The 15185-nt window shown below is 57.1% G+C and overlaps 1 protein-coding gene across 1 annotated transcript in view; it reads right to left on the reverse strand.

Moving 5' to 3' along the window:
- RGS12 (regulator of G protein signaling 12) overlaps window positions 1-15185 on the reverse strand; it is a 93134-nt gene that overhangs the window by 64218 nt on the left and 13731 nt on the right. Inside the window, exon 2 of the mRNA XM_052641726.1 lies at window positions 11805-11921. Within this exon, the coding sequence (XP_052497686.1) occupies window positions 11805-11921 (117 nt within the window). The remainder of the gene's footprint in view (window positions 1-11804; window positions 11922-15185) is intronic.

Consider the following 15185-nt stretch of genomic DNA (forward strand, 5'->3'; position numbering starts at 1 on the left):
CCTCTGAGACAGCAGCTTCTCCTCTCCTCTCTACAGAAGGTTCTAATGAGATGTCCGGAGACCACGCTAAGATGAAACAGCTCTCAGCAAAGGATGAATTTAAACTGGTCCCCGGTAACTAGGGACAATCTTCCATAAACAATCGAAATGTAGTTTCGCCTTTACATCAACACAACGCAGCCAGAGATGAAGATAAAATGTATTCTTCCCACTCTTAAAGCTTTTAAAAACGTTTTACAGTAAGCTCACGTTTATAAGCTCAGATACTAATCAATCAGCAAATAGGCTTGCCAGTAGTTTCCTGTGCACGCATGTGAAGCAGAACCAGCTCATTCCATTTTAAAATACTACATACACCACCAAGTCACTGGGCTGTACACCTGAAACTAACCCATTGCAAATCAATTTTTTAGAAAAAGAAAACTATACTTCAACTCTTAAAAAAGAAAAAAAGAATATTATAAAACAGCAATTTAAGAAGTAAAAGATGATTGTAATACAGTTATGTCGTCGAAATCTAAGTTCACTCATCTTCCAGATCTGTTCCGGTCACTATGGTGAGGACGACAGACTGCCACTGCTTCACGTAAGGCTGGCTCGGGATGCGGGCAGTGTCTCCCAAGAGGTTGAGGGGACTCAGCGTGAGGGACTCCCAACCCAGCCTCACTCGGGGTGCGGGTCTGTGGCCCCAGGGCTGGGCTTTTATCACCTCCATGGGACACACTCCAAGCTCCGCGATGCAGACACGAGAAAACCTTTTTTAAAGTTTACACTTAAAAGCCACCATTCACTATCAGGCTGAAAATAAAGCTGTAACCAAGATGCCAGGCTACCTCAACAATTCTGTAAGCGACAAAAACATCTGGAGTGGCCTACCTGCTGGCTGTTTAAAACGTGGGTCTCCTCCAGCGACCCTTTCTCCGAATTCATCCTAAGACCGGAGGACTTCCTACCCACTCCAGGCACGCAGCTTTGAAACACAGCACTCAGCCTCGCCGCACGCCTGTGCACGTCAGAAAGTTTAAAGGCATTTCAGATGAAGTTCCATCCGCTCCCTCCGTCGCCCTGGCAACGGGACACTGCAGGAAGCCGCGGTCTGCCCGGGATTCAGGCTCTATCTCAATTGTCTCACACAAAGAAAAAAAAAAGCCGTTTACATAAACCATGCCGTGAGATCATTTTTAAAGTATTTCCTCTCCCAAATCAGAAGAATAAAACTTCAGCTGATAGGGGCAATTTCTCAGTCAGCACAGCAGCTGCAGAGAATTTGTTTTCTAGCCGCGTGGTGCAGGGTGCAGCCTTAATTACAGCCGCCGACGACGGGTCTATTATCAGCTCCACGTGCAGGCGAGCGTGGGCCCAGCCCTGAACGGCGGGCTCCTGAGACCTGGCCCCAGGCGGGCCCCGGCTCCACCTTCGGCTTGATCTGCTCCCACCACCCCACACGGCCTCAAAGTGAGGGAGCCACGGCAGGTCCTGTTTTAACTTAAAAGGGAAGCAGGAAGAGAAAGAGCCCTGTGGCCAGAAGCGAGGGAGCCCTGCAGAGCACCTGCTCGTCTCTGGACGTGCGGGCGCCAGGGGCCTCATCCAAGGCGCTCTGGGGGCACCCTGCCCAGAGCTGCGGGCGGGCGGCCTGGGGCTCCACCGTGCTCGGCCTTGGGGGGAGAGCGGGAGTGTCCGGTGCACAGACTCCACGACGCCCGCCGTGTTTACTGCAGAAGCGCAGGGCGCGGCCCAGACGGCTCGCAGACAACAGGCAGCTCCGGCCTGGCCTCCTCGGACCGTTCTCACACGATAAACACACGGAAGCGGGAGTGGGGAGCGAGCTGAGGCCGCCACCGCCACCCGCTCCGCCTCAGGGAGCACGGGAGGGTGGCCCGTAGCAGGGAGGACACTGGGGGCCGTGAGGGCCAGCAAGGAGGCGGAGGTAGCAGGGAGCTGGGGGGCAGGGAGGGCACGGCTGCCCCGCCCAGGAAGGGGGCCCCGCGTGCCTGCTGGCCTGGAGGGGCCTCAGAGCCTTTCCTGGGCAGGGCCCCGTCTCTAAGGAAAGGGGGTGCCCTCCGGCCCGCGGAGGTCCCCTTCACGCCCGTGGTGGCAGGGCTGAGACACAGAGTGGGACACGGTGATCTCCTTTGCACTCCCTGGCCTCCCCTTCCAGCACGCACACACACACCACACACGTTTCCACAGGCACATGTGCAGAGGAAACCCACGGGAGGGTTCTGGGGGGTGACCCTGTGGTTTTCATGGGGATCAGCCGAGCCCCTGACTTGGTGACCCTAACTGTCCTCCTCGCTGACTTCCGAGGCCCAGGCACTAATTCACAGGATTTGGGGGGAGGCAGTGACCCCTCGCCAGAGCAGAGGACAGCAGTCTGCAAAGGCCCCCAGGCAGAGCCTAGCCAGACTAACAAGGACCAAGAAGGAAAAGAAACTATGGGACAGGCCCCGCCCACAGGCACAACCTCCTGGGACAGGCCCCGCCCACAGGCACAACCTCCTGGGACAGCGTCCGGAGCTCCGCCTCTCAGGTCCCCACTTGGTCTGTATTTTCACCGTCTTGCACAGACGTCCCTGTGAGCCTGCACAAGCAGCAAGGTGTCACTTCACACGTCTTTTTATCACATTCAGCCCGAAAGGTGGCCCAGCCCTGCCAGGTCCACGTGGAGCTGTGCCCTCTGGGCTCCTCTGTCTCTCTGGGGCTCTTTCTGTCTCCCCTTTGGCTATCAGTCCGCCCCTCCTCTGCTGTCCACAGGGCAAAGAGAGGAAGAGAAGAGGTGAGAATCGGGCCACAATGCCCCTCTGCCAGGCAGCACCCTGGGTGGCAGAGCCTGGCGAGCCTCCTGGAGCTCCTGGAGCAAGGGACCAGACATTCTGGGCACCCACCACACTCACCACCGCGTCCTGGTGGTGTCGACCCATCGCCAGATAGGGGTGGGCTCAGAGACGGGGGTGAGAAGTCCAGCACAGCCCCTAAGAAGCCTGGCAAGTGCCAGTGGCATGGAGCTGTCCAGCTTGGCCAAGAGGACAAGGGTGGACAACCTCAGAGAGGCCCCTGGCTCCCACCCCTCCCAGAGGAGGCGGGCCCCTAACCTGAACCAGGAGAAGGAGGCCAGCGAAGGTCAGACCACCCACTCAGGGGGATGCCCAAAACTTCCCGAGGAAGAGGAGGGCCGTCCGCAGTGACCATGGTGACCATCGGGGGAGGTGCCCGGGAAACCAGCCTCGCCAGCCCCCAGCTCCTCCCCGCAGGCCTCCTGCAGCGGCCTGGGCTCAGCTGTGAGCCCCGGGCGAGATTCTCGAGTCTGAGTTGAGACACCTGACCATTTGCCGTCCACTGGTCCAAGCCCCCCGCTCCCCAAGCCCTCCCCTCACCCAGACCACCGTGTGGCCCCAAAAGTAATCCTAAGGGCCCCTTCCTGCCCCAACGTCCCTCCTGTTTACTCTTGGCAAAGCAGCCGAGGGATCCTTTCTAAAGCCGACTGCCACCCCTAGCGTCCACCCATCCGGCCGGGAAGCCAGTCCTCCGCAGAGGGTTGGCAGCAGTGTCGCGCAGGGCTGTCCACGCCCAGTCGACGTTCCATAAACAGTCCCTGAAGGAGGAGACAAGGCACTGGGAGGCCCTAGTGTGTGCCCCTAAGTCAAGAGGATCTCAGCGAGAGGAAAGATGGCTTCCTACGTAAAGAATTTAAAGAGTATGCTAGCACCGACAGACCAAAATAAGCAAAATCCCAAGTTGAATTTTCCTAGAAAGAGCAAAGCAGCAAAAGTAAGAAATAGGTAAAAAGAGCTTGTTTCGAAATGTCTGGGGAGATTTCAACCCAGACCATGTGAACTCTGTAAATTGCCCAGAGTGCCCCAGAGGTGAGCCAGGGGCTGGAAGGTTGAACCTCTCCGTCAGTCTCAGATCTGAGGTCCAGCTCGGGGTCCCCTGCCTTTGTTTCGGGGGTCATCCCCACAGAGCTCACGTGAAGCAACTCACTCGACCTCAACACCGGCATCAGAGGGACCACGGAGAGCTACCCTCCTCCCAAAGTGCCCCTACCCGGCTCCCCCGCGGGGAGTCTGGACTCGCTCCCCCGGGAGGGAAACGCATGGCCTCAGCGCCCCCTGCTGTCCAGACTGGGCACTGCCAGTCCGGTCACAGCTCCTGGATCCACTCACAGGCGGCCCTTGGCGGAGGGAGCAGGCGCAGAGACTCCTGCCCACGGTCAGCAGAGGCCCACCCGGATCCACACACAGCACGGCTCACAGTGGGGACGGGAGGGCCGGCTCCTGGGAGCTGGGCTCCAGAGCCGCTCCCCCAGGCCTGCACTGCTCAGCTCTGATCCCCACACCTGGCGCCCCCTTCAAGGCCCTGGGCACCTTGAAGATGTCACACAGAGGCGAGGACCTCCTTCCGAGGCCGGCTGTACACCTGCGGGCAGGGGCGGGCCTCTGCTGACCCAGTCTCCTGCCCCACCTCTCAGGTCCCCATCTCTCGGTGACCGTCTGCCGTGGTCAGGACCACAACATACAGAAACTCACCTGTCGCTTCCACACCTCCTGTCTCAGGATCCCCCCAGGGGGGACCTCCTATACCCCCACCTGCCAGCAGCACCTCTCCTCTCCCTGGCCCCCACCCTCCTGCACACCCCTCTGAGGCTCCCGGCCCCTCCTGCACATCCATCTGAGGCTCCCTCCTGGCCCCACCCTCCTGCAAACCCTCCTGAGGCCCCCTCCCTGTCCCCCTCCTGCACACCCCTCTGAGGCTCACGGGCTGCACTGCCCACTCAGCACTCACAGGCCCGGAGGACACACGATCGTGCATGTGGCACTCCCGGGAACCTACCCGTTCAGAACAGAACAAGCAGAGCCAGCGTGAAGCCCACGCGGCCCCACGGGTCACAGGGAAAAGTGTCATCGGTGCCCACTTCTCTCTATGGTTCTGCACTGGACATGCCACCCCAGGCCACAGCTACACGGATGGAGCGTGCAGAGTTCTGCAGTGCCTGCCCGCCCCACGGCACCTGCCTGTCCATCCCGCGGTGGCTGGGGCATCAGCCCAGTCATGCTGCAGTGGAGAGGCGGCCTGTGGCGTTGCTGCCTTGAGTTGCTGCCTGTCCCTTGATCCACAGGCTGTCGTCTCAGAAGGGAGGGACTCTTGTGCCTTCAATGTCGCTGCGAACAGCGGACACTCACGCCCACTAGGCAAGAGTCCGGCTGCTTCACATCCACACCAACATGTGCACGGTCCACTGGTCTTTCCATGTCGGACATTCTGCACTGTGGACCTCACGGACTGCCGTTTGCTTCCCTGACAACTTCTGTGGTTGGATCCACCAGAGCTGGGCTTGCCACTGGGTGTCATCTCTCATCAAAGGCCGGTGTGCATCTCTTGCCGGCTTGGCTTTGCTTGCTGGGCGTCATGGGGACACAGGGCCTCTGAGGGTTGCCGCACTCGTGCCCCCGTGCACCCTAGGGATGGGGTGCTGGGATGAAGGTAGGTTCTGAGCATTCCTGGGTCAGAGTCCATCTCGGCGTTTACAGTTTGTGTCCAGCTTAGAAAGTCTTTCCCTCCCCAGCACCACAAAGATGAGCGTCTACTTTACCCTCCACTGACTCTCACTTCGCCCTTCCCAGGAAGATTTCCGACACAGCCGCATTAACTCCGTCTGCACAGCACGGGAGAGAATGCCGCTTCCCTTTCGTTCCCTCCTTTCCCACGCAGACCTGTCCTCGCCGCAGCACCACTGAAAGAAAGACCACGCCGCCCCGGCTCTGCACACAGCCGGCGTGCCCACAGACGCGAGTCTGTCTCTTGCCCTCCCTGCTGCTCCACTGTCTGTCTCTCTGTGAACTGACACTCACACGGTCTTCCCCGACTCTAAGTTCATAAGTTCTGGAGGCTGATAGAGGACGTCTTCCTAACATTCCTCTTCACCAATGTCTTGGCTACTACACTTGACCATCTGCATTTCAACAAATTTTTCAGAATTATCTTCTTAAGCTCAACAAAATCACCTGTTGGGATTCTGATTAAAATTACGTCCAATCCATACATCATTTTCTAACTGTATCTACAACTGACTTTTTACATTTTTTTAATTGACTGAGGGTCTTCTTTTAGGTGAGGGTCTTCTTTGCTGCTCATGGGCTTGCTCTAGCTGCAGCGAGCAGGGGCCGCTCTCTCGTTGCGGGGCACGGGCTTCTCGTGCCGCAGGCTCCAGCGTGCACGGGGATTAGCTGTGGCGCACGGGCTTAGCTGCCCTGTGGCACAGTCCTTCCACACGCCACAAGGGATGGCACCCATGTCCCCTGCACTGGCAGATGGATTCTTACCCACTGGGCCACCATGCAAGTCCCACACAGCTGACTTTTGTATGTTGACCATTTATCCAGCAATCTTCCTAAATCACTCATTAATTTCAGAATGAACCCATAGATTGTTTCAGATTTTCCATGTCACAACCTCATCATGCGAGAATGATAACATTGTCATTTTCCTTCGCAAGGTTTTAAACTTCAGTTGTTCTACACCAACGAGGACTTGCAGAAAACATTTAAACTGAAACGGTAGTGACAGATATCCTTCCTCATTCCTGCTGCCAAAGGAAAAGCTCAAGTCTGAAGCATGCCATGGGTTTTTTTTAATACCCTTATCAAATTAAGGAAGTTCCCCTTAATCCCTATTTTGTTAAGGGTTTTTTTTCTTAACCACGAACAGATATTGAATTTTACCAAATGTCTTTCCTGCTTCTGTTAAGATGATACATGATTTTTCTCCTTTACTCTGTTAATGTGTAAATTACATGACTGATTTGCAAATGGTAAAAACACCATGTCCTTAGAACAAGCATGAGGCTGGGCCAGGTGACGTGCCGCTGGGGACCCTCCGCGTCTCTCACCGGTGAGCTGCCCCGTAGCTCTCCTTTCCTCTGTCTGTCAGGTTCGGGTTCCCGGCTTTGGCGGCCTCGCACAGTGAGCTGGGAAGTAACCCCTCTTGACCGATCCTTCTGTTGGTGTTTGCTAGCTTCCCGTTCCCTTCATTCTGCCTTGACTTTCATCGTTGTCCAGCTTCTACTGCCTTTGTGTCTGTGTTACAGCTGTTTTCCTAAGCTCCTGATACACTTCCCACTTTTCTTCATTTCTAACATATGCAATGGAAAGCTACGAATGCTCCTCTAAGCACACTTTTAGCTACATCCCACAGGCTTAGATGTATCTTCCTTATCATTCAAAATACACTCTAATTTCCAAACCGGTTCTTTTTTAAACCCTGGACCTCATGATGAGCGCGAGGCACCTTCCCTTTGTCGCCGGTTTCCGCCACACCTGTCTGTGGCCGAGCACAGGCTCCAAGTGAAGAGACGTCCGCGCCTGCTGAGACTTGCTTTCCGGCCCAGCGCCCGGTCAGCTTCACGACACGTTCCCGGGGGAGGACACCTTCGCTGGGTGCCTCACACACACAGGCACTGCGGGCCATGCTGGTCAGACCCTCTACTTACTGAGCGCTCCCTGCTCACCGCGCCACTCACTGAGCAGGGAGGGCGGAAGCCTGCTCTGGCACAGACTCGTCCGGTTCTGCTCCTACTTCTGTGGGTTTCTGCTGCAGAGGTGTGGAGACTGTGTAACAGAATGCACATGAAATTTACAAGGGCAGCTCCCTGCGCCCAGCGCGATGACGGCTCCCGGCGCCCGCCGCGATGACGGCTCCCTGTCCGTCTCAGGGCGGCTTTGAGGTCACTACAGCTCCACCACCCTGCTTCTGCTCAGTACCATGGGCATCTCCTCTCCCGCCCTTTCCCTCACATTTCTCTCCTAAGCGTTAGGGCTGCCCCTGGGAAGCAGATGACCAGATTTCTGGTGCTGCCGCACAGTCTCTCCTTTCTAGCTGAGCTATGTGACCCGGCAGCAGCATGGCGGGACTGAACCACCCCGCCGAGGCTGCCTGTCTGCCCTTCCTGCTCTCTGCCCTTTGTCTCCCGTTTCCTCCTGGCTCACCTTCTTTCACATTTAATATTTTCCATTATTCCATGTTTTCCTTCTGCTAACGTAAACTGCGTTCATCACCTTACTGTCTTACATTGCCCTGGGGATCACGTGCATCCTCACCTTATACAAATCAAATTCTGATCGCCCCTCATCCTCTTCCTAGTGGAGTGGGCACCCAGAAACACCTGACCTCCATTCACCTCCCAGCGCTCAGCCTGCTATGTTGTAATTTAATTTCATGTATTTTCAAACCAAACACAGCTATTCTTGCTTTACATGGTCACTGCTCATTTGAACGGACCTATACTTTCACCGTTTTATCGCTCTGTCCTGAGTGATCCCTCCTGGGTCGTCCTCCTCAGCCTAGCGTTTAGACAGCCTTCTGTCGGCCTCTCCCAGCAGACCCAGCCCAAGACACTGGAGTCCTGAGGGCCCGGAAGTGGACCTGGACCTGGCCTTGTGCGGAGGAGCCGGGCCGGTGGCAGATGTCGCAGAGGCCCTGGTGGGGCTTCTAACGTGCCCAGGGTGCTTAGGACCCAGAGGCAAGAGGCGAAAGCCAGTGCCCCTGGGGAGGAGCCAAACAAGGCTGGGAGGCCGGAAGCAGACGCAGAAGCAGACGGTCCCAAGGCTGCCCGGCTCACCCGCCGAGGGGTGTGGGGCAGAGGGGAGGATAGACAGACAGGATTCCTTTGAAACAGCCTGACCAACGTCATTCCTACACTTTGAAGTCTTCAGGCAGAAAGGTGCAAAGATTCAATCCTGTCTCTAACGCACCAATGGGACAAAAGTAAGAGGTTCAGAAGTGGGGGGAGACCGCAAGCTCCGCGCCCCGGAACCTAAATTTAGAACTCTCTCCCTGCACCTGGGCCCTCGTCTGTGAACCGGGACAATCAGAGGGCAAGGGCGGCCCTCGGTCAGCCACGCGGATGCCGGCCGGCCCCTGGACGTTCATCGCGAAGGGGAGTGAGCACTGACCACAGGGCCCACACTGCTCCCACGTGCCCAGAAGCGGAACTTGCGCCACCCCAAGCCACTCCGCTGGCTCCCGGCCCCGGGGGCTCAGGCCCCTGCAGAAACCGTTCTCCCAGGACGATGCAGAGATGACGCCTGGCCAAAACCCCCAAAGGGAGAGTGCAGGCTCAGTGGGGGGGGCCCCTTCTCAGGACCCCGGAGCCCCGAGCCCCTACCCTGGGGCCTGTCCCAGCCTCAGGGCCTCACAGGGCCGCCCCACAGCTGCTCTGCTCCGACCGCCCAGTACCAAGTGCCGACCACCTTGCAGCCCCCTGCTGCCCCCAAAGACCTCCAGAATCAGTCCCTCTCTCATCTGGACAACGAGATGATGTCCAGGCCCTTTCCAGCTCTAACAGCCAAAGATTCCAGCTTCCGCATCAGAACACAAATTAACTTTCTGTTTTAAGCAAAAAGAAACCCCACAGACAATTTATTCCAGATAACTATTATTGAGTTTGTAAGAAATTATCTTGCGGTCTATTTTTAAAACATCACTGAGCTCAAACAGACAGCTGCATGCTCATATTCATAACATCACTGGCCGCATTAGTCAAAGATGGGAGCAACCCCAGGGGCCTTCGTCAGAAGGATGGGTAAACACAAAGTGTCCGTCCACACAGTGGGACATTATTCAGCCTCAAAAAGGAAAAGCATTCTGACGCCTGCTGCATGGACGGGTGAACCGTGAAGATGCTAGGCTAAGTGAAATAAACCAGACACAAAAGTCAATTCCTGGAGGCAGAAGGCAGGCAGGAGCGGGTGCCAGGGGCTGGGAGGAAGGGGGCTGCGTGAGCCACGGGCACGCTCAAAACGGAGTGAGTGCTTACTGCCTTGAGCTGCACACTTAAAATGGCAAATTCAATGTTCTATTCTACCACAATTAAAATACACACATATACACACATGTGTACACACCCTAAATAAAGGTAGAAAAAAGTCACAAAGATATTTTCAAAACATTTATCTGACAAAGGATGTGTCCCCAAAATGTAAAGAACTACTACAAAATCTATTTTTAAAATAATTAAATAAATAAAATAAAAATTTAAAAACTAGGAAGACATGAATAGGTTACTAATTGCAAACAGGGAAAACTCATATAGCCAAAGAGCCCATGATGGAATGCTCAGCCTCACTCACAGTCAGTGAAATGCCAATTAAAATGAGCTGGCATTTTATTGACACAGGAAGACTTCAGTTCGACAGTCCCAGGCGTCAGTGAGCAGAGGGGACACGTACCGCTGGTAAGCAGACCCTGGATGGGCTCTGATACCCGTCACAGCCACCTGATACCCGGAACGGGTGTGCACACAGACCCCTGCCACCCACCGTCCACTGACGACCTGTTCAGAGAAGCCTGTCCCGACCTTGCATGGAGTGCCAGGCAGCAGCAGAGTGGAATAAAAATCGCTCATAACAGAACGTCGCAAAACCAGTAAAATAAACCAAAACTACAAGGCAAAGCTTGAAAACATGGTAGTGTTTTAAAACTGGCAGAATAAGATATGCAGTGAATTAACATTTGTGTAAAATTTTAAAACACACAAAATGAGCCAGTTAAAGGACCATGCTGCCAGGGCTGAGGGCAAGCAGGGAGGGGTGAGCAGGTGGAGCACGTGGGGCTCAGGGCAGAGGGGCTGCTCCGTGTGGCACTGTGATGGTGACCGCGTGCCCTCTCCACCCGGCCAAACCTGGATGACGGCACCAGGGGCAGGCTCCAAGCAAGCCTGAACTGAAGCTAAAGGTCACAGACCCAGCACAGCACGCACGCGGAACTCTCAGTACTTCCTGCTAAACTTCTCTGTAAACCGAGAACTGTTCAAGGAGCGAAGTCTCTTCTTTTTTCAGTGTTACAGATCAAAGAGAAGGGCCACACAAGGTGACACTGTCAGGACCTGTGGCGCAGAGCCAAATCTTTAAAAGGGGGTACGAAAGGGAGCAGGACCCCTAGAGGCCTTCCTGAGACACACCCTCATGTGCCCCCCCTCCTGTTTGTAGAAAAGCTTTTGCCTCCTGGCTTTCCCCCAGTCCCAAAGAGCAGATTCAACCGGAGAAGTGGGAAAGCGCGAAAATGAAAGAGAACCGTCAAGCAGCACAAAATAGTAACAGGTTAGCCATAAAGCGGAGTCAAGGGCCTTCAGCTTTTCCTCAGGGCTGCAGATAATATCCTGAGCCATGTCCTTGAGCTGTTTTGCAGATACTGAAACCCTCGCCAGGAGGAAGACGTGAACTGCATGCCGCCCCCCAGCACCTAGACCCCAGACCAGCTGGAAGCAGAAGGCAGATGGCTGAGATTCCCGTAACATCACCTTGTTACCTCACCACCAACCAACCGGAGAGCTGCCTGTGAGCTGATCAAGTGCCCCGTGAGCCCCTCCCCTGAGCCCAGCAGGAGTCCGGGCCTTCTGAGCATGAGATGCCCGCTCCCCTCGTCTAGGGCCACAGTAAAGGCTGTGCAGTCCTTCCCCACAACCCAAGTCAGTGGATGAGCTTTCCTGTGCATCATGCAAATGGACCCAAGTTTGGCTGAGTAACAGGTCACGACAGGCCCCAGAGGGCTCGTGTGTCTAGAACACCGTGCCCGGCACGCAGAGGGCACAGGCCTTATCATGACTCTGCTGAGGAGCAGAGGAGAGGCCGGGAACGGCTGAGTGAGGAGGGCCGAGGCGGGGAGGGGCTGGGTGTGAACGAATGCTCGCCTTGAAGATCAAGGTTATGGGAGAGGGACGGGGCAAGGGAAGGGAGGGAGTCAATGGAGATTCAGATGCATCATTTCTGAAAACCTGGAGCATAAAGAAAGAAACACTCAAGTCACGTTACCTCAAGATCATCGAGGGAGCGGGTGATGCTCAGCCTCCGGGACCTCCCAAAGGACCTCCGGCTGGAGGCGCGCGGAGCCGGGGGCACGAGTCCAATGCCCCGCCCAAACTTGGAGCCCTGGAACAAAGACAAAGACCCGTTACCTGCTTGGGAGAAGACCTTGGTTCCACCGGATGCAGGGCGCCGCCTGGAGAGACGAGAGGAGGGGAGGCCTCCAGGTCAATCTCATAGTACCTGAGTCACCACAACCGGAAACACACAGTGGGAAAGGGTCACCCAGTGGCCCTGAGTGCTCACTCGGCCGCCTGCAGCTATGCGTCCGGAGGACGACCCCAGCCTCAGCCCCACGCCCAAGGGGAAAGGAAAAAAAACACAACACGCATGTCAGGGAAAGCTCAGGCGGGTGGAGGAAGTCATTAGTGATATAGCCTGGTTTTCGGCAAGTTTGTGCTTTCACATAATTTTATAAGCGTTTTAGGAAATTAAAGAGTCTCAGGACGTTCAGCTGGTGTCTGAAGACCAAACCAGCCCTGTGGCATGAAACAACCAACCATTAACACATCTCATCCTTTCTCTGGGAAATGACCAGGATTAATTCACTGCCATTATGCCAGACATCTCCCCAAATGTGGCTCAGCAGATCAGCCGTCACATTTTAAAAATAAAAAGCATCACAGCTGAAAACCTCCGATTTCCTGGGTGCGCGAAATCCTAAGTGACCAGCTTCAGGCACAGAAGGAGCTGCAAGTTTCTAAACACGTCAAGACCTCGGGTGCTCCGCTCCGCACCTGTGCAGGGACCCCAGGCATCCTGAGCAAAGACAACACACAAGACTTCCTTGAAGCCCTCTGCGCTGAGTTTCTGCACCACCAACCTTGCAGACGCACCCGTGCCCTGCTGAACGCACCTCCGCCGGGGACAGAGGTCCAAGCAAGGCCATGCTGCAGACACTGAGCAGTGAAGGCTCAGAAAAGCCACCCAGAGCGGAGCGTGTGAGCTGGAGCGAGAGGAAATCCTGAACTAAATGGAAAGAGAGAGGAGGGACGGAGACAGAGAGGGAGACAGAGGCAGAGAGAGGACGGAGCTGACTCAGGGAGAGGAGATGCAGAGACGACCAGGACTCCTTGGACTCATCGTCACCAGCAGCAAAGGGGTCCCCGGGGCAGCAACGAGGCACCACACGCTCCTCAGCCCCCGCGTCCCAGCAAGAGCCCGGGAGTGGACACGTCCCCGCAAGCGCGTCCTCATCTCTACGCCTGCACCCCAGGCGGGGTTGTGCCGCCAGCCTGCCCGCCGAGGTCCCTGGGCGATATGATGCCCACGGGACCGCCGGGCACGGGCCTCAGGGCAGCGGGGGGCAGGGAAGCGGGCCGTGAGGGTGCCGGGCCAGAGCCAGACCCCCACCCCCGAGGGCCCGGGACTGTCACCCTGAAAGGGAGCAGCCGCGGAGCCGTGAAGAAGTGAGGCTGCACGGGGCGGGGCTCGGCCTCTAAGGAGCCAAGTTGCCCAGAAGACCTCCCTGTCCCCAGACGGGCCTGGGACCCACCACGCTGCCTCCTGGAGGCCCGAGTGTGCTCGGGGGCCTCGTCTCCAAGACCCTCCGCCACCCACCAGCCAGGGGTGAGCCTGTGCTCCCACCCGCGCTTCCGCTCCAGGGGACAGGCACTGGGCCGGCGCAGCGGGGCTCTGGGACGCTGACGGACCCTCTCGGGCTCTTCCCTTCGTCCCGAAGGCCCCTCCCCCGCCCACCTCCCTCTCCCACCCCAGCAGCACCCCGGTTCTCTGCTGGGCCTTGCCAGCAAGTTACTGACATACTCTTGAGCAATATTTGTCTAACCTTTTCAGAAAATAGGCCCCGAGCTGAGTCTGTGTGTGAGATGTATTGGAATCCAGCGACCCCTTTGCAGACCCATGCCTGCTCCCCGGCCCCAGCCCAACCCCCTGCCTGAGTACGGCGCACCCTTTCGAGAACCTCCTTCAGCCCTGTTTTCCATAAACAGGCCCCTCTGGGGGAGGCGGTCCTGAAACCACAGGCCCCCAGCGCGCCCACCTCCCCAGCAGGGGCTGCAGGGCCTCTGCTCTCCATGCTCCCTTCAGGCCTGCGGGCCTGTGAGGGGAGGCACACTGAGTGAAGCCACCCACCCTGGCCAGGCACCATAGTAACCATCTGCATGAGCTGTTTTATGACAGGAGATCCTGATAAGGAATACGGAACTAATAAGCCACCACCAACCAGAGGAGTTCGGGAAAGGCCTAAAGGAGACTCCGCATGTCCGTCCACTTCCCAGAATCCCTCTCGCTAGCATCCATCCTGGCTGAGCGATGGAAAGACTCTGAATTAGAATGACTGGCCAAAGACCACCCGGAAACTAATCCCATCACCACAGAGCCCGAGACTGTGAGCCACGCGGCAGACCAGCTCTCCTGGGCTCTCTTACCCTACTGCTCTCCACCCGGGTGCCCTTTCCCAATAAAATCTCTTGCTTTGTTAACACATGTGTCTCCTCAGACAATTCATTTCCGAGTGTTAGACAAGAGCCCAGTTTCAGGCCCTGGAAGGGGTCCCCCTTCCTGCAACAGGCCGAGGGCCGCCCCAGCCTCAGCTGAGGTTTGGTGACCTCAGCACAGTCCCCCAAGGGCCGCCTTCGCGTCCAGATGGGGTCCAGAGCAGATGGGGCCCAGAGCAGGGAGACAGCTGGCGGGGTGAGGGCAGAACCCGGCTGCCGCCCACCCGCCGCCCACGGAGGGGCCTCTCGTAGCCCACGCAGTGAGCCGGCCCGTCCAGCCTCCTTGGCTTGCAGGTGAGAAGGGCCCGCTCAGAACCGCGGGGGCCAAACCGGCTCTTGTCTCGATGGTCAGAGCCAGGAACGCCCGACAGAAGGGTGGAGACACGAGGCCAGCAGTCCTGGGGGGCAGGGCTGGGTCCCCACTCGACAGTGCCGAGCACGTGGCGGGCGCTCCGTCCGGGAGCACTTGGGGAACAAACCCCAGCACACAGGGCCATCTAGCTTCCAGCAGAGGCCAGGTCCGCTGAAGGTTCCCCAGGAGACCCTGAGGAGCGAGGTTTCCAGCTGACACACCTCTCTTGCTGAATCAGGCAGCGTCCAGTCAGAAAGCAAAGCCACCCCGACTGCCTCACAGAGCATCCCCATAAAGAACTGCCAGGCAGGCAGCAGAGAACCAAGCGGGCAAAAGGGACCCACGGTGCCAGGAGGCCGGGGCAGCACAGGAAGAGGAGCTGTCGGAGCCTGCGGGCAGACGCAGGGCGGGTGCGGCAGGACCCCGGCCTCGCACTCGGGCCCTCGGGGGCACAGGCGACGGCTGGTGTCGGGCAGAGAGGCCCGGGGAGGCGGGGAACCGCACGCTGGACACGGGCAGCGG

The sequence above is a fragment of the Budorcas taxicolor genome, chromosome 6 (assembly GCF_023091745.1).
Source record: "Budorcas taxicolor isolate Tak-1 chromosome 6, Takin1.1, whole genome shotgun sequence".
Taxonomy (NCBI): domain Eukaryota; kingdom Metazoa; phylum Chordata; class Mammalia; order Artiodactyla; family Bovidae; genus Budorcas; species Budorcas taxicolor.